Source organism: Balaenoptera physalus (genome assembly GCF_965194825.1).
Source record: "Balaenoptera physalus genome assembly, chromosome: 19".
Classification (NCBI taxonomy): Eukaryota; Metazoa; Chordata; class Mammalia; order Artiodactyla; family Balaenopteridae; genus Balaenoptera; species Balaenoptera physalus.
Window position 1 is genome coordinate 12,659,173 of NC_138900.1, and position 23,822 is coordinate 12,682,994.

The 23,822-nt window shown below is 56.3% G+C and overlaps 3 protein-coding genes across 4 annotated transcripts; 1 reads left to right on the forward strand and 2 right to left on the reverse strand.

Annotated features, from left to right (window-relative positions):
• Positions 1–883: 883 nt before the first annotated feature.
• CYP2A6 (cytochrome P450 family 2 subfamily A member 6) lies at positions 884–4,930 on the forward strand (the record flags this gene model as incomplete). The annotated part of the gene is given in 10 exon segments (XM_082437560.1): positions 884–1,740; positions 2,284–2,346; positions 2,349–2,448; positions 2,863–3,012; positions 3,181–3,341; positions 3,554–3,669; positions 3,671–3,719; positions 3,770–3,908; positions 4,002–4,189; positions 4,391–4,930. Coding segments are annotated over 10 exon segments (1,734 nt in total). The 5' UTR covers positions 884–1,512.
• Positions 4,915–13,205, reverse strand: EGLN2 (egl-9 family hypoxia inducible factor 2). The gene is made up of 6 exons (XM_082437551.1): positions 13,079–13,205; positions 10,998–12,061; positions 6,644–6,763; positions 6,066–6,202; positions 5,813–5,880; positions 4,915–5,550 (listed from the first exon to the last, which is right to left on the reverse strand). The coding sequence occupies exons 2-6, from the start codon at positions 11,823–11,825 to the stop codon at positions 5,495–5,497; spliced, it is 1,209 nt and encodes a 402-aa protein (XP_082293677.1). The 5' UTR covers positions 11,826–12,061; positions 13,079–13,205; the 3' UTR covers positions 4,915–5,494.
• Positions 13,206–14,616: 1,411 nt separating this feature from the next.
• On the reverse strand, positions 14,617–23,600 carry RAB4B (RAB4B, member RAS oncogene family). 2 transcript variants are annotated; one of them, XM_082437556.1, is made up of 8 exons: positions 23,421–23,599; positions 22,142–22,222; positions 21,749–21,863; positions 20,106–20,168; positions 19,869–20,023; positions 18,181–18,276; positions 17,962–18,092; positions 14,617–15,001 (listed from the first exon to the last, which is right to left on the reverse strand). In XM_082437556.1, exons 1-7 carry the CDS (start codon positions 23,434–23,436, stop codon positions 17,977–17,979), a joined length of 642 nt encoding a protein of 213 aa, XP_082293682.1. In that variant the 5' UTR covers positions 23,437–23,599; the 3' UTR covers positions 14,617–15,001; positions 17,962–17,976. The 2 variants fall into 2 exon arrangements, with proteins under 2 accessions (XP_082293682.1, XP_082293683.1); XM_082437557.1 differs by lacking the exon at positions 20,106–20,168 and having other exon boundaries at positions 23,421–23,600.
• Between the last annotated feature and the right edge of the window lie 222 nt (positions 23,601–23,822).

Genomic DNA, 23,822 nt, shown 5'->3' on the forward strand with positions numbered 1-23,822 from the left:
AACATTGTAAAGCAACTATATTCCAATTAAAAAAGAGAGAGAGAGAGAGAAACAGAGACAGAAATAGGGATGAAGAAAGCCATGCATTCATTCAGCAACATTTACTGAGTGCCAAGTGTGTGCTGAGCACTGTTTTAGGTGCTGGGGATACAGAAGTGAACAAGACAAAATGCCTGCTCTTGAAAAGAGCCTGAGAAAGAGGATCCATCAGAGAGGCTGGGGTGGGAGTTGGGGGAGGGGGTGGCGAGGGCATGCTTGCTGCACCCCTGCTGTCTGCAGAGTCAGTGCCTCTGAGCAGTGCCCTGCCCCTCAGCCCCTGCCAGTCACCAGGTTCCCAGACAGAGAAAGGCTGACAGGTAGGGAGACGTGCTACACAAACAGGCAGGAAGACGGGAAAGCAGAGACAGAGGGAGATTAAGGTAAAGACAAACTGGAAGAGGCAGGGAGAGAAAAAGACAGACATTGAAAAGAGAGAGCGCACGAGAGAGAAGACAAACATGAACAGAGGTAGACACTGAAAGTGAAACAGAGAGAGAGAGAGAAATGGGAAGAGAGAGAAAGAGAGAGAGATGAACAGAGAAACACAGAGACTGAGAGTGAGAGAGACACTCCCAGAGACGAGCCCAGTCCCAGACTCTGCACAGCCCCCTCACCGTCTCCCCAGGTCTGGGCCCTGTGCCAGGCACCTGGCGGAAGGCTGGATCCGGCAAGGCAGGGTGGGCGGCAGGGTGGGTCGCATTCCTGAACAGTCTGTTCCAAGTACAGACTCAGCCACAACCCCCGCCCCTGGCCCATCGTGGCCTGGCATCAGGCGGGGGTGCCCACTGAGGAGTCTGGGGGACTGGAGACCAGGGGTGTAGCAGCATAGGCATAGGACATTTGGGACATCTGGGAGCCAGAGCATTGGGAATAGAGATGACAGGAGTTCAGGGCAGGGTATAAGTATGGAAATACAAGGGCGTCAACCGTGGGAAGAAAGCCAGGAGTCATAGGATAGGCATGGAAGTGCCAAGCTGATGGGCACCAGGATGCTAGGGGACTTGAGTGAGCATCTGGGAGACATGTATGGCATACAGAGCTCCAAGGGCAATGGGTGTGGAAGTGACAAGGGCTCAGGTGTGAGTCCCCAGGAACCACAGGCACAGGGTACAGGAGTGCCAGGCTAATGGACACATCACCAGGAGTGTTCTAAGACGTGTATTTAGGAGTCAGGATGTTTTTAGTTATCAGAAGTACAAGGTACAGCATTCAGTGGTCATGGGCCCAGAGGTGTCCAGGGGATTAGGAATGCACAGCTACAGGCCAAGTGAGATGGACCCAAAGGTGCTGGGGGTTCAGGAGGGTGCACCTGTTGACCAGGTATGCTGACATGAAAATGCTAGTGCATTAAGGCTACCAAATAGGACAGGCTGAGGCAGGCACAAAAAAAAAAAAAAAAAGGCCAGGAGGAGCCGAGCCCAGCAATGATAGGGCTGGGGGCGGGGTGCAGACTTTGGGTTGGGGAATTACAGAATGAGCATCCCAAAGGCGGCCACCCCTCCCATTTCCAGTCTCCATCCCTGCTCCACCCAAGACCCCAAGGGAATCAAAGAGAGGCGAAGAGGTGCAGGCAGCCAGGCGGGGTTGGGGTGCACCTGGCACTCAGACGCAGGCGGCCCTACCCCTGGGCCCGTACCGCTCCCGCTTCTGCGGAACTTGCTGCAGCTCGAGTCTGGACACCTGGACCGTGCACTCACGGAGGTAGCCCCGACAGTGGGTGGGGTAACAGAATTCTGGATTCCTGGAGGTGGGGCTGGGGGCTAGAATTCCTGGTTCTCTGAATGAATACAGAGCTGAGGGCTCGGACCCCGTGAGTCCTGACAGAGGGTGAGGGGCCTGGAGTCCTGCCTTCCGGGAAAGGAGACTGGGGGTGGGAAGTTAGATCTGGAGGGAAAAGGGGCAGTGGCCCTGAGCTCCTGGTTCAGGGCGGAGTCGCGATGCCACCCCTACTCCCGGGTCCCAAGGGAGGAGGAGCCTGGGGCGGGCAGTCTGGTCCCAGGGGACGGGGAGCAGAGAGGTCTGTTCTGGCTCAAGGCTGGGGAGGTACTGAGGGCCCAGATACCTAGTTCTGAGGGTGCAGGGGGCTGGGGACCTGAACTTCTAGATTTTGAGGGAAGGCGGTGGGGCTGGACTCCTGGGTCCGAAGGAGAAGGGAGCTGGGGGCCGGGCTCTGGGGTCTCGATGGCGGAGGGGTCAGGAGCCCAGAGCCCAGACCCGGGCCCGCTGAGCACCGGCTCCGTGTAGCTCCCTGGCCGCTGGGGTCCGGTGTTCACGGTGTGGCTGGGCCCGCGCCCTGCAGTGGTGCTGTGTGCAGCTACGCAGCGCTGCGGGACGCATTAGTGCTGCAAGCGGATGCCTTCTCCGGCCGCGGGGCCAGGGCAGTCTTCGAACGCTTCACACGCGGAAACGGTGAGGCCTGGGCGGCGGAAGTGCGGACCGGGAATGTCCAGGTTGCCTTACAGAGCGAGACCGGGGGAAATGGAACGGGGCCTAATAGAGTCAAGGCTTCTGAGGAGAGGTTGGGGCGGAGCCACAGTGTAGGGGTCGAATGGGGGTGGGGGAGGCTGGTTCCTTGTGCAGCCAGTAGAAGAGAAGAGCCTAAGAGTCAAGGCCAAAGAGAGCAAGCACGGGGATCAGGAATCGGGACCAGCAGAGGTGCGGCCAATGTGTGGACAGGGCCGAGAAGGCTGGGGTAGCAACCAAAAGACCTGGAAATGAAGCAGAGCGAAGAGTTGCGAGGAAGTCGACTCCACTACGGGATGCTTCCGGGATGGGGCGTGGCTAAGTCCCCGGCCCGTCCCCTTCTTTGTTCCACTCCCCCAGGCATCGTGGTTCCTAACGGGCAGCGCTGGCGGACGCTGCGCAATTTTGCACTTGGAGCACTTAAGGAGTTTGGCTTGGGTACGCGGACTATCAAGGACAGTGTCCTGGAAGAGGCGCCTTGTCTGCTTGGCGAATTTCAAGACAGCGTTGGTACGGCCTGGTCGGAAAAGGATAGGGACCTGTTGTGGGTGTGGCCACTGGACACCTGTTGTGGGTGTGGCCTAGAGAAGGCGTTTGGGTGGAATGAAGCCAGTAAACCCAAGGGCTGGGTGGGGGCCGAGCCACAAGCGTTTGACCTTGTCATGATCCCGCTCCCAGGAGCTCCGTTCGACCCCTGGCGGCTACCAGATAATGCTGTATCTCATGTTATGTGTTCCGTGGTCTTTGAGAACCGCTATGGCTACGGGGACCCGGAGTTCCTGAGGTTCCTGGACCTCTTCAATGACAACTTCCGCATCATGAGTTCCAGATGGGGTGAGGTGAGAGGGTCAGCCCCCATCCCTCCCTCGTGTGCCCAATCTATGCCAAATTCCAAGTACATGGACCTACCTACATTGGATCATTAGAATGGAGCAGTCTTAGAATCTTGGAATGGAAGAGTTTTAGAACTTACATCAAAGTCCTGGTCCAGTCTCCCCATAGGGAAACTAATGGTCTTGTTCAAGGTCCTATTGATTTCCTGTCCCCCCAGATGTACATTTTCCCCTCTCTCCTAAAATGGCTCCCAGGCCCACACCACGGAATCTTCCGAAACTTAGCAGAGCTTAGAGTTTTCATCTCTCAGCAAACCCAGCAGCAACCGGCAGCCCAGGGAACCCCGCAATTTCATCGATTGCTTCCTGGGTCAAACAGATAAGGCACAGGGCCCTGCTGCCCACCAGCAGACGCCTGGCTCCTCTACCCACAGGAACAGAAGGGCCCGGAGAGCCATTTCCAGGAGACACTGGTGATGACAACGCACAGCCACTTCTTTGGCAGCACCGAGACCACAAGCACCACCCTGCGCTGTGGACTCCTCATTCTGCTCAAACACCCAGAGGTGGCAGGCTTGTGAGCTGCACAGCTGGGGATGAGGCGGCTAGGGTTTCAGGTTGGCTGGAGGCTGGGCTATGCATAGTTCACATCTCTGCCGGCCCCAGCCAAAGCGCAGGCGGAGCTGGATCCCGTGGTAGGTCGAATGTGCGCCCCAAGCCTGGAGGACCAAGAGCGCCTGCCCTACACCAACGCCACACTGCAGGAGATGCAGAGTGTCTTCAGCGTGCTACCGCTGGAGCTGCCGCGTGCCCTCACCTGTGATGCCCACCTGCGCAGCCACTTCCTGCCCAAGGTGCCCACCAAGACTGGGGATCCTGCGCAGGGGCTGGGGAGGGCCTATTAACAGAGATCAGCAGGCCTAAGCGTCCAGAGCGCTGACTCTGGGAGCAAGGAAGTAGGCCTTCCTTGCCACTGGCTTCAAAATGGGGTCTTGGATGGACGTTTGGAAGAGTCACTTGCCAATTTTTCAAGTAACCCTTGCACATCTCCCCAGGGCACCTTCATGATTCCTCTCCTTATGTCTGCACACCAGGATCTCACCCAATTTAAGGACCCAGACTGTATCAATCCCACCAACTTCCTGAATGACAAGGGTGAGTTCCAGAGCAACAATTCCTTCATGCCCTTTGCCCCAGGTCTGGGCTGGGCACGGAGGGGACCAGCCTGGACATGCCGTGGGGTGCATGGGTTTCTCACCCCACACCCCCACGTCCCCAGGAAAGCAATGTGCCTGGGTGCAGGCCTGGCCCGATCCGAGATCTTCCTCACCTCCATTCTACAGCAGTTCTGCCTGCTCCCTGTGGGGAGCCCCACCAACATCAACCCCACCCCACAGTGCACTGGCCTGGGCAACGTGCCCCCAGCCTTCCAACTCTGTCTGGTGGCCGCTGAATTCAGGTTCAGCCACCCTCTGCTCACTGGCTCTCAGACCTCCTTACCCTCTTCGATCAATAAAGGACCTGAATTGCAGATGGAGGGGTCTTCTTACCAACAGGGAGTGAGAGTCAGTGAGATGTGTGCAGCTCTGAGGTAAACTTTTATTTGTTGGCTGACAGGACTTGCAGACCCATGCTCCTCCCAGCACCTTTTATCCTGCCCAAGCAGCGGCAGCCTAGTCCAAAAGGTGCCATGGCCGAAGGGGTTGGGGAGTCACTTCACATTCCAGGCTGGAGGAGTGGGGGGCTTGGGGATACTCCCCCACAAACCTTTGCCAGCAAGAGGCCATGACTCACCCCAACCCCAAATCCTGCATTCTGGTGGGAAGTGGCAACGCCTCCTTCCAGCTCTCCAAACCTGAGAGGGACATGCGTGACCAGACAGGGCAGGACACAGGCCCCCAGCTCCAGTAATGGCAGTCCCCAACACCGGCCTCCGCCCAGGTCACAACCCCAGCCCCCATCCCAGGGCAGCAGGGGTCTCTCCTCCTCCTTGGTCCTCAGCGATGGATGGAGCCCTCCACACCAGGCAGAACAGAGGCAAAGTCAGAAGCAGCGGCAGTGGCGGGGAAGGAGCAGGCACCGTGACTGGCGGCACCGGGGCCCAGGGCTCCCCCGAAGTCAGGGCAAGCTGTCTGTCCGTGCAGCTCTGGGGCCAGCCACTAGGTGGGCGTAGTCGGCTGTGATACGGGTACTTGGACACCTTTCTGTCCTGATGCTGGGGGTGAAGGGGGACAGGAGACTGAGTCATCAGGGACGGAACTAAGAGGCCAAGGAAACCTGGGAAGATGGGGAGATGACCGGAAGAGATGGGGCTCATGCTGGGGATACCAGGAGAGTGAACTGTCTAGGGAAGGTAGGCAAAGATGGGGAAAAATGAGTGACTGGATTCAGTGAGAGACTGATGAGGTGGCTTGAGGCCTAGGGAGGTACATGGAATAGGAAGGATGTGAGGGAGGGGGACACTGGGAAGCCGGTACCTAGCTGATACTTGTCTTTGGCTGCTGCTCGCTCCTTGGCATCAAAATACCAGACAGTGATGGCGTACCTGGAGATCAGAGTAGCCCCAGAGGGTGGTTAGAGATCACTTTTCTTCAATTCCAGCCACTATATCCACCCCCTGAGCCACCCCCTCTTGGCACTCCATCACTTCCTAGTCACTTCAGGGGTCTGACAAGACTTTGCTGGCACAGGGGGAGCACCTGGGCACATTCCCAGAAGTATGGACCGTACCTGGTGGCATAGGCTGGTTTCACCTCATGGGGGTTCCGCCGATCAGACCAGAAAATGAGCAGCCGGTCAAAGAGTGGCTCAATGTTGGCTACCACGGGACGGCCCTCAGGGAATATCTGCAGCAGGCCGCCATGCACCTGAAGGCAGGCCAGAGGGTGAGGCAGGAGGCTGGGAGTCCTGCCTAGAGCCCCCGCCTTGCACTGCCGGCCCCCAGGAGCCCAGCAGGGGGCATAATAACTGCACACATCACTCCCTCCCACCACTCAGGCTCTCAAAATAAGTGACAACCCAGAGTCTGCATCACCATGGAGATGGGCAGGAAGCTACTTAAGAAGACAGGAAGTGGGGCGGGGGAAGTGCTCGTTAGGCTGGGGGCTGGGCAGACAGCACCATTCCCCAAAGAGGGGGAACTGCCGCCACACAGTGAGCTGAAGAGGAGGTCCCATTTCCCAGAAAGAGCCATTGGGCACATTCCACCGCCCCCCAGTGGGTTGGGAAGAGGAAGGGGACAATGCTAGAAGCTGAGCCGGGAAAGGAAAATGCAATGGATGCACGCCACCCCACCCCCAACATCCTACCTTGACGTCCCAGTTCTGATTCAGGTAATAGATGCAGGTGATGCAGCGCCCATCGCCATGGGGATTGTCAACGTGTCTCACGTACCCCAGCCCGTTACCTGGGTAACATGCCACCATGGCCTGGCAGAGACGGATGGAGAGGGTTTACTGAGGCTAGCTGGCAGGGACTTTTGAGGAAGCAGCCATTGCCTCCCCTTCCTCACCCCTCTCAGCCCCTCACCTTTCCTCAGGTGTCCTGGGCTCCAAGGGTTCCAGCACCCAGACTTTCTCCTTTTTCAGCCAAGCCTCCAACCACAAGAAACCTCAGCTCCTGGGCCTCAATAGCCACACACACACACACACACACACACACACACACACACACACACACACACACACACACACACACACACACACACACACACACACACACACACACACACACACACACACACACACACACACACACACACACCCCCCCCCCCCCCCCCCCGCGTCTGGCGCCGACATGCAGCTCAATGAGCAACTGAGGGCTTGGTTTTTTAAAGATAACCCGACCCCACGTCAGACATTTCACTAGGATAAAAGCAATTTAAACATTTCCTGGTGTGCAGGGATGTGGCCTCATAGCCCCACACCAGGAGTTCTCTCCTTGAGCTGTAGAGTTGGAATGACCTGGGACACTGATACCCAAGCCCACCGCAGAGGTTCTGATGTACTTGGTCTCAGGTGGAGCCTGGAATTTTTAAAGGTTCCCCAGGTAATTCTAATGTGCAGCAATGTTGAGAACCACTGACCTTAACTATAAATTTGAATACCCGCTAAATAATCTGTCTCCTACACAACTGAACAGGTACCAAAACCTAGAATGTGACCAGAACCTGAGATCTAATCCCAACTCCAAGGATAACCTGCCAAGTAGCCCTGGACAGTCTCATCACCTGAATGGGCCTCAAAACACCTCATCTGTAAAATGTGGCTAATAAACACCTTCGGTTTACAGCAGTAGCATGAACCCCTCCGAGAACATGACTTTGGAAGCTCCTGACCCCCACAGATCTGAGTCAGACCTTGTTCCAGGTCTCGGCTTCTGTGCATACAGGTCTAGCCACAGGGTTCTCGCCTCCTCTCCTGGATAGCCGCCACTGCCCTAGGCAGCCCTGGCCATCCTGAGTCCTAGGCCTAGCCACTCGGGGCCTGTTTCTCATCAGGTACCCAGCAAAATGATGGATGTGATGTGAGGAAAAGGGCCCAGGGGTTCCTGCAGACCTATCTCCTGGGTTCAAGTCTCAGTGCTGCCACATAAGCTGTGATGTTGGGCAGATGACTGAACTTCCCCGTCTCCAGTTCCTCATCCACAAGATGGAGCTAACAACTACTTTTTTGGAGATTTTGCCGGTTTTGCTCGAGGGTGGGGTAGGGAAAGGGGTCCAGTGCTGCAACCTCTTCCCGCACAACCCATCCCCACAGCAGCCAGAGGCCCTTTACTCCAGCTCACCACTGCTCAAACCCCTTCAAGTTCCTCGCTGCATCCTAAGAGAACACAAATTCCTGACCACAGCCTCCAAGGCCACTAGCCTCATACACTATCTCCAGCCTCGAAATCCTCCTCACTCTTCTCTGACCAGGCCAAGCTCATCCTCAAGGCCTCTGCACCTGCCTGAACACTCTTCCACTGGTCCCCCTTGTTATTCAGGTCTCAGGACCAGGAGCACCTCGAGTCCTCTAGCTGAAGGCACCTGGGCTGATTTCCCATTCCGTCCCTCTCAGTGCAAAATCAGCACGGGTACTTGTTTACCTAGTACTGGCCCCTAGGGCCAGGCCGGTCTCCCTAGTGCCAAGGAGGTAGGTGCTGATTAAAAGCACTCCTCTGGGTCTCAGGGCCTCCATTCTGTCCTTCCGTGCACCCTCACAGGGTCTCCCACCATGCAGGCAGGGACACACTCTGTAGTCTGTCTGGGAGTGGGACTCCTGTGTGTGCGAAGGGTAGGCACAGGAACAGGCCCTTTAAGGCCCCCCTCCCCCCACATATACTCACCTGGGAGTGGGGCTGGGGGTGGCATCCTCCGGCCCCCGAGAAGCATCTACTTCCTGCCCCCACAAGGGAAGGGACCACAACCAGAGTAACAGGGAAACTTGCTCCTCACACTTCCACCTCCAGGAAGGGGCAGCTAGGATCACTGGGCATGCACACCCCCCCCCCCAATCAGAATCCCAGGTCTCAGCCAACAGCAGCAGGCCCCACCTCCAAACTGCTCTTAAAGGGGCCTCCCGGGGTCACCTATGGTAGTCCTTGATGCCAGTGGGAGTCAATTCCCTCCCACCTGCAGGTCAACTGAGCAGAGGAACTAGGGAGAGGAGGAAGGCAAAAGAACACAGGAGCAGCACTCAGGGACCACCGAGAGGCAGGCTGTTACCAGCCGAAACCACACTGGTGATCTGAGCCCCCCCACAGTGACCACCCCACACTGTCTTACTCCAGAGCCTGGGGAGGGAGCCCAGATGTTGCCCTCTGAAGGCGAGGAAGCCTGCAGTTGCTGCCTCACTGGGGCAGGGGAGGGTCTGAGAGGAACTCCAGTGGCTGGGTTGGCTCCTCCCCTCCCTTCTTAGTCCAGCCAGGCTTGTTCTTACCTCCCAGGGCTAAGAAGTCCACCCCACCACCCCTCCAGGGCCCTGCTCCCAACCACATCCAAGGCACCAAAGGAAAAGAGATCTGCGCCCTCTCCCCTCCCCTCCCCTCCTGAAATGGCCACAGCCTAGCTGGGGAGTTAACCTGGTTTTCCTATCCTGTGAATGAGCGAACAGAGGCTCAGAGAAGCATCCTGCCCTTGGCCACTCAACTCTTGTGGTCTCCCCACCAACCTCCCTCCTGTGAGGATGGGTGGCCCTGGGGAGAAGGTGCTGAACACCTTGTGGCTAGGGAGATTCCCACTGATCTCTCCTTCCCCTGGGAGGGGCCGCCTCTGGCCCTCCAGCTACCAAACTAACAGGAGAGAGAGGGAAGCAGGACAAGTTCCAGCAGGGCTGGGGGGCTGGGGAAGCCAGTATGGCTTCGGCCCGGGGGAGCCCTAGTCCCCGAGCCAGCTCCAGCCTGAGACGGAAGCTGCAGAGACAGAACCCAAGACGGGATCTGAGGGAGGAGGGAGAGGACATCAGGAGCACAGCCTCATGCCTGCAGGGCAAAACACAGTCTGTGCCATCAACCCGGCACCACTGGTGCTGTGCAGTGGGCACTCCCTACAGGGCCTTGTCCAAACACCACCAAACCTTGGACTCAAGGCCAGGATCCTCACACCCCTCCATGAGGAGAATTAACATGTCAGCAGGCCAAAAGGCCCTACGGACTACTGTCTTGTGCAGGGCTCCTAACCCCAGGTTCTTGAATGGGCAGCTGGAGGCGCAGAAGGCCCTGATCACTGACCATAAACTCCAATCAAATGAGCATTTTTCTTAAGACGGGGTCTGTGGTTTTTGGCAGATTCTTAAAAAGGCCCAGGTTCCAAAACAAAAAATTAATAACTGCTACTCTAAAACAAGAGAAAGGGACCAAGAAGAGATACAAGGACAGAGGATCAAGGAAACAGACCAGAGCCAGACAAGGATAAAGTGATGGAGAGACAGAACAAACAGGATGGAGGACAGGGTCTAGGATGGGGAGGGATGGGAAAGATGGGGACATAACCTCCACCTGGGCCGGCACACAGCCACCCCCAGAAAGCCGTCCGTGATGCAAATGCCACAGTACGGCATACAGTACACAATGTAGCCCAGCACCAAGCACAGTGGGCAGTGCCTCCTCCCTCAGCCCGGCATCGGCTTCACCACTGCCACCCTCCCCCCTCCACCTTCTGGTTCTCCTACCCGGGAGACAGGACAGACAGACCAGAGACAGACAATGGACAGGACGGACCAGACATACACGAGTAGATGAAAAAATAAGGGAACAGGGAAGAACAAAGACAGGGGCAGAGAGACAGGTACAGACGGCAGAGGCAGAAACCTGTGCCTGTCTACACGGAACATTCTTGGTCTAGGATCCATGGACAGACATCAGGCGGCTGTGAACCGCACCATGGCCCATGCACAGATGTGGGGCTATGACTGTCAGCACCTCTCCTCAGGTTCCTCAAGAGGATCCCTGGCAAAGTCAAGAACCATGGTGACTACGGGCCAAACCCATGGTTTATAGGTACACAAACTAAGGGCACAGGGAGTGAGAGCCCAAAGTGAGCTCCAACAGTCCCTGCGCCACAGCTGCCTGAACTCTGTTGTGACCCCACAAGCCTGTCTCCAAACCCACTGGTGCTCAGAGCGCAAGGCATCCAACAAGTGCTGGGCAGCCCCCCACCCCACCACCCGGTCCCTGCAGCCTCACCTTGGTGCGCCCATTGATGACGTAGCTGCCCAGCCTCCCAGCACAGTGGCGGATTACAGCATCCACGTGGGCCATGAGGGCACCGATGCTTCGGCAGCCTGGCTCATGGCCTTCCACCCAGGCAATCTGGTCCCCACGGATGCTGCGTGGCGGGATAGCCCGCTGGCTCACTAGCTGCCCATCACGCAGGCGCCCGCCCCGCTTCAGGGCCTCCACCTCTGCCAGCACTTGGCCACCAAGTGCCGCCCCCAGGAAGCTGTCCTTGACGCAGATGCCATAGTACCGCATGCAGGGCACAATATAGTCCAGGGCCAGGCGCTCAGGCGCAGCGGGCAGCACCTCCTCCCTCAGCCCGGCGCTGGCCTCACCACTGCCACTGCTGCAGCCCTCCCCCTCTGCCTCCGCCTCCTGGTTCTCCTGCCTGGCCCAGGGCCGCTTGCTGGGGGCAGGGGCATCCCCACCATCCTCTGCCCATTTCCGTTTGGGGGCCTCGGGCCGGGCGCCCTGGGCTGCCAGTCGCTGGCACCCCTTGGTGACCAGTGCCGCAGCACCCTCACTCTGCAGCGGCCGCAGCTCGCCGCCATCCTGCCCACCGAAGCCCTCCCGCAGGGGGCTGGCTGTGGTGGAAGTAGCTGTGGCTCTGGGGGTCCCACTCCCCGCCGAGGCCTCACCAGGCCCTCCTGGACGGTGGTAGGAGGACAGCAGGGGACAGGTCAGGTAACTCTCCACCCCCATCCTGGCCCTGCTAGGCTCCAAGGGCTCTGACACCGAACCCGGCAACTGAGGGAGAGCCTGACTCAGGGGCTGCGGCTGGCACGGGCTGTCCATGGCAGCAGTGTCTTCATCCCCCGCGCATGGAGGGCACGGCCCAGGCCCATGGTGCCACCCTCCTCCACCTCCTCCTCCTCCACTTGATGCAGCCGGGGGCCGGGGCGGCTGGGCCTGGCGTGGGGCAGGATGAGGCAGGGCAGATGGCAGAGGCTTTTCTCGTGCCCTGGGGGTGCTTGCTGGTCCCCAAGTCCTCTGCTGTCCCTAGGGGCTTGGGAAGGGACCTGTCACGGTGGCTGGAGAGAGAAAGAGAGAGAGAGAGGAGAGAGAAAAAGGAATGTGAGAAGAGCTACAGGGAAGAGGGCTGGGGGGGGTGGGAGTGGCAGGGGCAGTAGATAGGAAGACAGACTTAGCTACAAAGACCCCAAAACCTGAGGCCACGTGGGGAAAGACTCTGGGACTTGGGTGGAATCATTAAGAGACAAGGGGCAGTAAGGGGGCAGCTGGAGGAGTGAGACTGGGTAGATGACCCACAGGCAGAGGACTGCAGTGGGAGCTGTGAGCGAGAGACATCCTCAGACAGACACAGACCCACAGACAGAAAAGAAGGAGGGGACTTGAAGTAGAAAGGGATGGCGGAGTGGGAAGTAGGAGAGTTAGAAACAAACAGACCGGGGGCGGGAGGGGAAATCTGCCTGGAAGACACAGAGGGAATGTGGGGATCTACAGACCGTGGAAACTGGGGGGTCCAGAGACAGAAACACACACCGGAGAAGAGCAGGGAAGAGTGGACCTCAGACAGCCGGGCAGAACCCAGCCCAACAGGAGGAAGCCCGTTAGGGGCTGACACACACCCAGACGGAAGGGAGGTCCTGAGACAGACAGACGGAAGGGACCCGTGGGAGCAGGGTCCACAGCGACAGAGGGAAGGGTGGAGGAGGGCTCATGCACTCGGGGAAAGGACGACGGAAAAAGCGCCCCCCTCCCAAGTCCCTTCGGTGCGGGTCCTGGGGCCCCTCGGGGCACAGCAGGAGACGAAGACAAGGCCTAAGGACCGTTGGAACCCCGTGTCCCCACCCCTCCCCTCCCCCTCCGCCCGCTCCCCGCTCCCCCCCCAACCCCCCCAACGGCCGGCGCTTAATATGCCCGGCGCGCGTTCCCTCCCCCACGCCCCACCCCCACCCTCCCCAGGGTCGCCAGGCTTCGCCACAGAGTGCTGGGCGCGCGCCCCCGCACCGCGCCCGGCTCGCGCCGGCGCCCGGCCTCAAGCGCCTTCTCCGCCCCGCTCCATGCCCTCCCCGCGGTATCCTCACCGAGGTTTTTCCTCCGGCCCCGGCGCCGCCGTTTGTGCCAGCCGCCCTGCGCCGCACAGCGCGCCATACCCCGCCCCCACCACCCGCGACGCTCCGCCCCCGCCTCGCCCGGTGGGCACGTGACCGCATCCGGGCGGAGGAGACCAGGGCTTGCGCAGGCGCGAGCCGCGCGGGGCGGGGCGAGGAAATTCAGAACACCCTCTCCCTCGAGAAAGGGGAAAAGGATCAGTCCCCGACGCAAGGTTTTTATGCACTCTCCGCTCCGCCCCTTCTGCGCGAGAGGAGGAACGCAGTTAGGAAGGGCTGGATCCAGTGGGGGAGTTTCGGCGCATATTATGCCAAGCGAGTGGGAGGGGTATGCAAATACGTCTATTTACATAGACAGGCCCGCCCCCTTGGAGCCGAGAACGCGGCGGAACGATGAGTAGCAGGGTAGGGGAGCGGCATACAGATCATCGGTATTATTTACATGGACAGCTCCGCCTTCTCACAGCCCAAGAATAGGAATATTGAGAAACGTCTGCGCAATTAGTTGGGAAATGTATGTAAGTTTGCACGACAGTAATTTACATAAGGACTTTTTATAACGGAGGAAAAAAAGAGCGGAACGTCCTTGAGAAAAGGGAAGAAGAACCAGAAGGGACGTGCAAACATTCTGACCCGCTCCACCCTGCCCCATCGGCACAACTGTGTGGCGCCCGAATAAAACAACCTAGGAAAGCTACGCAGAGAAGACATTTGCATGACAGCCTCGAGTCTCTGGACGACCTGACCTGGGAGGACTATGCAGATGAAGTCATTTAAATGCCCCACCCCCTCCGCCAGCACCCAGGCTGAGCAGGGACTCAGGCCTCCCGTGAGGGTGGTTTAAGGCCAAATTGGGGATGGGAGAGCAGTTGGGAGTGTCCTCAGTGGGCTGCACCTGTCCCTGGCAGACCATGTGCGGGTGTCAGAGGTTCACCTGGACACAGGAGGCAACACACACTGATCTCAAATATGCACAGGAGTCCCGGTGGCACAAAAGCCCACACAGTCTTCAGGGGCACACACAGGGTTCATGGTCACACACAAGTGTATCAAAGGAGTCAAATGCACAGCAAAACACACACAGACCTCAAGGGCACACAAACACAGTCACACACTAAATAGACACTGCCCCAGACTTTCAGGCATCAGACATGCATAGCTATCACCCACCGGGCCCAGACCCAGGGCTCAACTACAGGCCTGAATTCTCATTCCCTAGCTTTGGTGTCCCAAACAACGCCAGCCTCACAGACACAATCACCAAGGACACAGAGTAGTCATAAGCAACGGTGTCACACACACAAGCAGCACACATTCCTACAGATCCCATCACAGAGGGACATTAGTGTTACGTATGTGGGCAAACTCCCTCTACAACAGACACCTGAGCCATGGAGTCATGGTGGACCCCCATACCATGTCCAACCCAAAAACATGGCCCCCAAACACCGTCAGTGACCTCTTTTGCCCCCCCTCCCTCCCCACCACCCCAAAATGATGGAGGCTATGACACAGGTGTAAACAATGCTTTATGGGGGTGGGGTGGGGACAGGACAGGCCTCCAGGTAAGGTAATAAATAACACGTACTCGCAATGGCAGGGCCAGGGGAGCTGAGGCCAAATGGCCCTGGCCTCGGGCTTTGGAAACTCTTTGAGTATGGTTAAGGGTTCAGGGGAAGAGGGGTTAGCCAAGACAGAGGAAGCAGCAGCAGGTACGGATTCCCCCTTCCCCCGTGGCTCAATCTTGCCCCTCAGCCAGGCCCCACCAGGCCAGGGAAGGGGGACAGGTGGCGGGGCAGCTTCTCTGGGGCCAGGTCAGGTGAGGGGCTCAGCCTCCCAGGGCCTGGGTCTGGGCCCCAGCCAGAAGGACAGGGCTGGTCCTGGAGAACGGGTGAGCTGAAAGAAAAGTGTGCCGTGAAGTGGAGGGATCTTAGGTCTGTCGGCTGGTGTCTCTGTCTCATTTCTGGGTATCTTCCTGCCCGCCTATCTGTGCCTGTCTGTCCATACTTTTCTCTTTCTCCCAAAGTTTCTACATTGTCTGACTTTCTGTTTCTTGTCTGCAGGTACTTTGGGGCTCTAGAGCTGAGGGCACGTGCATCTCCCTGTTTACTTGCCTCAGAGAGCTGCTTCCTTGAGTCTGTAGAGGGGCATCTCAGTGTCTACATTCTGTGTCCCCACCTTTGCACCTCTGTGTTCCTCTGTGTTCCTGGATCATCCAGGCTCTAGGTCTCATTCCCGTGTTTTCCAAACCGAGGAGACACATCAGTTCCTGTTTTGTAGTTATCTGCAGATAGCATTACCTGGGAGCTTCTAGAAATCCCCAGATCACTTCAGAATCTCTGGGGTAAGGCCCAGGCATCAGTATCTTTTAAAGCTCTCCAGGTGATTCCAATGTGTACAACTGCATTAGTGGGTTGGGAAATCAGTTTGGTGGGCCTTGAGCAATTGTTGTAACAGAATAAAATAGAAAATATCATAAAAATTAAAATGTTAACATATTAAAAAAAAAAAAAAGAAAGAAAATTTCAGAGTGCTTCATATGTTGGTCCATAGCGACTGAAAGCAGATGGGTGGGGGCCAGAAGCTGGGGAGAATGGAGAATGAATGCTTAAAGGGTATGGGGTTTCCTTTTAAGGGTGATGAAAATGCTTTGAAACTAGACAGAGGTGGTGGTTGCATAACCTTGCGAATGTACTAAATGCCACTGAATTGTACGCTTTAAAATGGCTAAATTTGTTGTGTGGATTTCACCTCAATTTTAAGAGAAAGAATATTAATACAAGAACGTGTGTTTTAGTTTTATACGTGTGTGACTGTATTAGATCAACAAATAAAGTATATTTCCTCCTGTAGAGTGCAATCAACAAAGTTTGAAAATGCAGTCTTATTACATTTGATTCACTGAGGGAAAACCCTGAAACAGACTCAAAACTAAGCTCTGAGGCGAAGAGTACACACCCATCTGATTCTACATAGCCCAGAGTCTTTAAAATGGATAAGAAGAAGAAAAATAATAAACAGCCCTCGTTTATCAAGTCTTAGTTTACTGACTGTCAGGCCCTGTTCTAAGCACTTTACATGAATTAACTTAATCTTCTCAACACTCACATGAGCTGGGTACTATCATTAGCCCCATTTACAGATGAGGAAACCAAGGCCCAGAGAGGTTAAATAATTTGCCCAGAGCTATGAAGTGACAGAGTTGGAGTATAAACGCAGGCAGCCCAGCTCTGGAGTCTGTGATCTATCACCTTCTCAGATGGGTTAGACAAACACCATACAGATAACAATGATCAACTCTGTCAGTTGAACGCTTTGAAAAGGAGGGGCAGTTGTGAGACCGCCCATCTAGAGGGAGTGACCCCATTTGGGAAGCCTATGAAGGTTCCCTGCAGGAAGAGGCATTTTAGCAGAGACCTGATGGTGAATGGGAGTTGGTGCCAGAAGGGAGGACAGGCACAGCAGATGCAGAGGCCTGCAAGGAAAAGAGCCCTGCCTGAAGAGCTCATCCTTGACTCCTCTCTCACACATTCCATATCCATGCATCAGGAAATTATGTTGGCTCTGCTCTCAAAGTACATATATCCAAAGTCTAACCACTTTGCTCCACAGCCATCCTGGAGCTGCCAGTGGCTGTGGGGTGGAGGGTGTGGTGGGCATGAAGCACAGAGACAAGAATTGTCAAGACATACACACCCGCAGAGAGGTGGGGACAGGACCAAATCCTGTAGGAACTTTCAAGCCTGTCAAGGACTTTGGACCAAGCACAGGGGAACAAGCATGGCTTCCTGGAGGAGGGGGAGGAGGTTACCAGAAAAGAGAGGGAAGGAATCAGATTTGTGATTTAGGAAGACCCAGTGACGACATTAGGAGGGGACAAGCCTGGAGACACAGATCAGGGAGGGTACAAACCTATTCACTTCGCAACCCCTCCTCCGCCCCCACCCTGATCCTGTCCATCATCGTCTCTCACCTTGACTTTGGAGTGGCCTACTCACTGGTCTCCAGGCAACCACCCCTGCCCCCTTCAGTCTCTCTATATGCAGCCAGAGGGGCCCTGTGAACACCTGAGTCAGATCTTATCCCTTCTCTGCTCGGAGCCCTCCTATAGCTCTCATCCCACCCAGCGTATAAGCCAGGGTCCTTGCCGTGGCCCGCAAGGCCCTAACTCATCTGCTTCCTCCCACCCCAACCTCATCTCCAGCTCACCTACTCCCCGGCACGCGCGCACGTGCACACACTCCACTCCAGCCACGCTGGCCTCCTTGGACTTCCTCACCCAGGGGAGGAGGCAGGACCTCACCTCAGGGCTTCGTACTGGCTGTTCTCTCTGCTTAGAACACTCTTCCCCCAGGTCCCCACGTGACCCCTCCCTCAGCTCCTTCGGGTCTTTCCTCAGATGTCACCTTCTCAGTGAGGTCTCCCCTCATCATCCTATTAAACACTCCACCCCTCCACCTCCCCTCCCTCCTTGATTCTTCTCCATAGCTCTTACCGCCCTGCCTACTATACAGTTTGCTTGTGTATCTTGTTTATTGTCCATCTCCTCCACGAAGGCAGGGATTTTTGTCTATTTTGGGCCGGGAACAGGGCCTGGCGCAGAGTAGGCACTCAACAAACATTTGATGAATTATGAATGGGAGGGTCAGAGATGCAGGGCAGAGAGCCGGCGGTGGGATGGGAAGGACGGGTGGTTTCCAGGGCTGGGAAGATGGCCCCTTTAACTCAAGTGTTCTTGTGTCTTTCTTCCTCACTCTGTTTCTCTTGTCATCTCTCCTTTTCTGTGTCTCTGTCTCTGCTCCGTACTCCCCTTTGTCAGGAGACCAGCCCTGCAGCCCGAGTCCCCAGTATCCCACCTGGCTCCGCAGGTCTCAGCAGCCGCAGGGCTGAGGGGCCACGGCCTGGGCACTCCGAGGCTGCCGCAGCTGGCGAAGGGAGGCGTCACCATATTGAATGCCGGAGCCCATCCTCTCGGGGTCAAGCTCACCTGGGGGAAGCGGAGAGATGAGGACCGGTCCCTTGGAAACCCCTGGACCCTGCCTTCCACTCCCACTCCGGGCAGTTGGGGGCCTCACCTGAGTCGATCTTGTTCAGAATGGTGCGGGCACACTTCAGGAAAGCCTCCTCCACGTTCTCACCCGTGAGAGCACTAGTTTCCAGGAACATTAGCTCTGGGGGGGGCAGACGCTCGGAAGGTCAGGGCCTCAGTCAGTCCCCATCCTCCACTCCGACTCTGACTTGCTGCCTGTTGTTCTATCCTCAAACGTTCCACCTTTGCCTTCACTCTGGGCCTCCGTACATGCTGTTCCCCTGCCATGAATGCCCCCTTCCCCAGGTACCCACCGAGCTCTTCCTTCAGAGCTCAGCTCACATCTCCTCCTCCAGGAAGTCCTCCTGACCTCCCAGGATGAGTCAGGTGCCTCCTCTGGGCTCCCACAGACCCTTGTGCCTCCCCGCTCCCAGCCCTGACCTCTTTGGGCTGTCACTATCTGGAAATGGTCCTCCCCCTGGCCCCCGGACTGTGAAGCCGTAAGAGCTGGGTCCAGGGCTGTCTCCATCACTGTGTCCCCAGCACCATCTAGCACAGGCCCATCACAGTGCACCCACCAGCCATGCGACAGCCATCTCACAGTAAGAGCCAGGATTCAAACCCACATCTTTCTGATGGCAAATCCTCTAAACCTGCAGGTTACAAACTGGAGGAACATGGACAGACCCTAAGCCAGCAGATTTTGGCCAACATGATGTTTTCAAATGAGTTTAGATCTGCTTACCTTTTGATGTTGTTGTTATGTTCACTAGTTTATTTTTTAGATTCCACATACAAGTGATACCAAACAGTATTTGTCTTTCTCTGTCTGACTTATTTCACCTAGCATAATGCCCTCCAAGTCCATCTACGTTGCTGCAAATGGCATTATTTCATTCTCTTTTACAGCTGAGTAGTATTCCATTGTGTACATATATATATACCACATCTTCTTTATCCATTCCTCTGTTGATGGACACTTAGGTTGCTTCCATATCTTGGCAATTGTAAATAATGCTGCTATGAACATTGGGGTACGTGTATCTTTTCGAATTAGTGTTTTTGTTTTTTTCAGATCTATACCCAGGAGTGGGATTGCTGGGTCACATGGTAGTTCAAGTTTAGTTTTTTTGAGAAACCTCCACACTGTTCTCCATAGTGGCTGCACCAATTTCCATTCCCACCAACAGTGTAGGAGGGTTCCCTTTTCTCCACATCCTTGCCAACATTTGTTATTTGTGGTCTTTCTGATGATAGTATCCTTGCATACCTTTCGATGTGGCTGTCAGTCTTGTCTACTCCCCTAACGCCAGTGCCTGCTAACCTGGGGTCTACCCTGTCCCCTCTCCCTTGCTCACAAAATGTACCCGTCCCCTAGGGCCATCAGAGTTTGCAATCTCCACCTTATACCAATACCCTGTGCTGCCTCCCCATAGTGGGCGAAACCTTCTTAGCAGCCAACGTGAATCAAGCGCCCATCCATCCAGGCAGTGCTGAGAACTCCCCATGGACCACATCCCTTAAGCATCACGCACTATGTGAAGCAGAAACGCTGTGATCCCAGCTTTCCAGATGAGGAAACTGAGGACCAGAGTGGTCACACAGCTCGCAATGTGGCAACACCCAGATTTGAACCCAGACCTCTAAATCTCCACATTCCCCTGCTGGGCAGAGCAACAGAGAGCCAGGAGGCCCACGGGCCCCACTGTATAGCCCCCCGCACCCAGCCCTCACCGTTCTCCTGGGCAAAGCGGGAGGCCTCCAGGAAAGTGACCTCACGCTCCAGGTCCAGGTCCTTCTTGTTGCCACAGAGAATGACCACGATGTTGGGGCTGGCCAGCGTGCGGGCGTCCGTCAGCCAGGCGGCCAGCGAGTTGTAGGTCTCCCGGCTGTGGAGAAGGGAACCAGGAGGGGGGCGGACGTGGGTGGGCGGCAGCCCAGGCCCCACCCCGCCCCACTCCGTGCACCCACCTGGTGATGTCATACACCAGCAGGGCTCCAGCCGCCCCTCGGTAGTAACTCCGTGTCACCGACCTGTGGGGCCAGGGGGACCCAGTCACCCCCGAGGCTGGGGTGTGCCCCAGGACTGCCCCCCTCTGCGGAGAGAGACTGGTGGTTCGGAGGCCCCCCTTCACTGCTGGCCCATCCCCCTAAACCCGGCCGTGGTCTACAGTTTCTCTCACTCGCGGTCTCTCTGTTTCCCTCAATCTCTATCGCACTTAGCTGCATGCCTCCGCCTCAGTCTCTCCCTACCATTTTTTTCATTTTTTCATTTTTTAAAATTTTTTGGCCGTGCCACTTGGCTTGTGGGATCTTAGTTCCCTGACCAGGGATTGAACCTGGGGCCCCAGCAGTGAAAGCACTGAGTCCTAACTACTGGACGGCCAGGGAATTCCCTCTCCCTACCTTTGACTCTCTCGGTGTCCCTGTCTTTCTGCACCTCTTCATTGGTCTGTGCCTTTCTGTCTCTTATGTACATGTGTATCTTTAATTCTCTATTTCTCTCCATCTCTGTTGCTCTGGCTCTGTCATCCTCACCCTTTCCCATTCATTCATTCATTCAACATTTTCTGTCATCCCCCCTTTGCCCAGTCCTAGCCAAGCACTACACAACTACATCCGCTTGGCCCTCACCTGCTGTTTGGGGGAGGCCCCCTTCCCAGAGTGGCCGACTGTCTGCTCCTCCCTGGAACAGGCTGGGTCCCTCTGGAACTCATGCAATCGTGCCGCAAGCATCTATGGAGCACTTACTGCCAGCCCGGTGCACGTCGTACACCTGTCTCCCCTCCACCCTCTCTCAGTCTCTGTCTCTGTGCACCTCACGCAGAGAACTCACACACAAATATTAACTCAGCAGCTACTCAGTGCTGCCCAGGGACCACGCTTCCCCATGGACTGGATTCCCTTATTTCTCTCTCCCTGCTGTGTGTTTCTCAGACTCAGGGTTTCCACGTGTCTGTCACCTTTTCTGCAGAGATGTCCTGAAGACACACTGTGGGCTGAGTCCTACACATTTCCCTCTCCCCCCAGAACATCCATTTCTGCATCTCTCTGGCCACCCCTGTCCTACTCCCCCTGTCTCTCACCTCTGTTTCTCTTTGAGTCTCCTTATCTCCCTTCTCTTTCTCTTCTCTCTCAGTCTGTCTCTCTTTCTCTCTCCCTTCCTGAGTGTTTGTATCTCTCTTTCAAGTTTCCTTTTCTGTTTTAGTCATTCTCTGTCCTTCTCTACCCCTCGCCCCACCCCAAGCATCTCCTTGTCTCCAGGCCTCGTTTCTCCCTGGGGACAAGTCTCCGTCCCTCCAGCCACATGGGTCTATTCCACAGAGTCTCGCTAGGGTCTGCCGTCCCTCCCTGGCCCTCTCACCCTTCATTATGCTTCCTTCTCAATCTCTTTTTCTCATTGTCTCCGCCGTCCTCTCTCCAAGACGCCTTCTTTCTTTGACTACATGGACCTGCTCATCACACTCTTTCTCTCTCTCTCCCTCTACCTTGCCTGCCCTCTCAGCGTCTCCTTGCTCCTGTCGTTATGTCTCCAGGTAACTCTGCACACCTCTATCCCTCCTCTCTCCTCCCCTCTCCCCTACCTTGTCTCCATGGGGGCCCAGCCCACCTACCGAAACCGCTCCTGGCCGGCTGTGTCCCAAATCTGTAGCTTCACGGTCTTCCCACCCACGTTGACCACCCGAGATCCAAACTCCACGCCGATTGTGTGGTTGGAGTCCTGTTTGACTGGGAGTGGGAGGGGAGAAGAGGCAGTGCGGGGGCTCAGAGGATTCCCTGTCCTCCAAGGCCTCCTCAGCCTGTACAAACCCATTCTCATTGCTGGGGTGACTGAGGCTCAAGGAGGACCTAGCAAAGAGCGTATACCAAGGTAACGACCAGGCAGCCAGCACTGGAGTTGTACCTCTGGCCAGCCCTGCCCCTGCCCACCCCGGCAGCTGCCTACTTGCCCACACCATGGCCATGCCCACAGTTTAGTGCTCCCAGGACCACTGTCAGAAACTCACACTTATTCTCAATGAACTGATGAAGGAGACATGATTTGCCCGTTCCTGCACTGCCAATCACCAGGAATTTGAAGAGGAAGTCTGAGCAGATGGAGCCGAATTCAAGGAAACCCATGCAGAGAGAAAGATAGACATGAAAAGATGGAATCCAAAGACCATCACAATTATGGGGAGAGAACAGACACAGACAGATCCAGAACAGTGGGTAACAACTGTAACGGATAATTCTTATATAGTGCTTACCACATACCAGGAACAGTTCTAAAGGTCTTTACTTACATCAACAACTCAATCCTCAGGAAAATTCTGTGAGGGAGGTATACTAATAATTATCCCCATTTTCCAGATGAGGAAACTGAGGCCAGAAAGGTTAACTGACTTGTCCAAGATCCCACTACTAGGTAGAGCTGGGATTCAAACCCAGACCAACTGGCTCCAGAGTCCAAGATCTTAGCTATTACCTTGCTAAAGCCTCTTGAAAACCATTTTATCAAGGACTACAATCTTGCCCTTGCCCCCCACAACTCACCTCCTACCACTTTCTGATTCATTCACTCCACTCCAGCCTCTGGCCTTTAGTCTACTCCCTGAAGATGACAAGCTGGTTCCTACCTCAGGGTCTTTGCATTGTTCCCTCTGCTTTCCTCTGTTTGTTGAATGAATGCGGCTCCCTCTGACTCCTAAACCAGTGCTCCTTTTACCGCACCCTGTTCTCCTACTTCCTATCTATCCATCCATCCAGATTTTCCAATTCTCAGTCCCTCCATCCCTCCCTCAGCCCAAGGCCCTACCCCTATTCTCAAGCTTAAGCCCCACCCCTTGCCATTAGCCCCACCGCCTAGTTAAAAGACAACTCACCCCCAACCGCATTCCAGACCTCTCCCAGAGCAATCCCCGGGTCCAGAGCATCCCTTCAGCGTCGCCCCAGCCCATCAAGGTTGATCCCTGCCATTCACACAATCAGCCCCGCCCCATCTACTCAGGCTCCGCCCAGACACATTAAGGCTCACCCTTTCCCTCAAGACCTACCATGATCCATCAGGACTGTTTCCCTCAAATCCCGCCCCAGATCTATTTCGCCCAGACACCAGACCCTCAGGCTCCGCCCAAACTGATTAAGCTCAGCCTCAGACCCACTAAACCCCTCCCAGCATCAACTAGGCCCTGCCCCATAATACCTGACCCCGCCCCCTGATATATAAAGCCCCGCCCCATACCCACAGGCCGCATCCTTTCTGGGCCCAGACCCCAGACCCCAGCTTCTGCCCACCACCCTCACCGTAGGTCTCAGCCATGACTCGGTCGCGGCCGCTTAGGGCCGCAATATGGCGACGCGGCCGCGCCTGCTCCTCGGCTGGCAGCCGCTCCACACTCGGGCTGCAGCCCCGGCTCCTTCCTACTCCCCGGGCCGGCGCCGCCACTTCCGCCTCCACCCCCCTCCGGCGCGACCCGCTAATGCTGCGGGACACCAGGCCACGCTTCCCAAGACAAGGATTGGCGGACTCTGCAGGCAGGGGGCGGGACAAAAGCGCAGATTGGTGGGGAGAGAGGGGCAGGGCCTAAAGGGGCGGGACCAATACGAGCGATTGGCGGTGCCAGAGACGCTTCGCTGAGCAGAGAAACGGATTTGGTCAGGAGTCCGGGGGCAGAGTCGAGATTCCAGATTGGGTAGACGCGGACT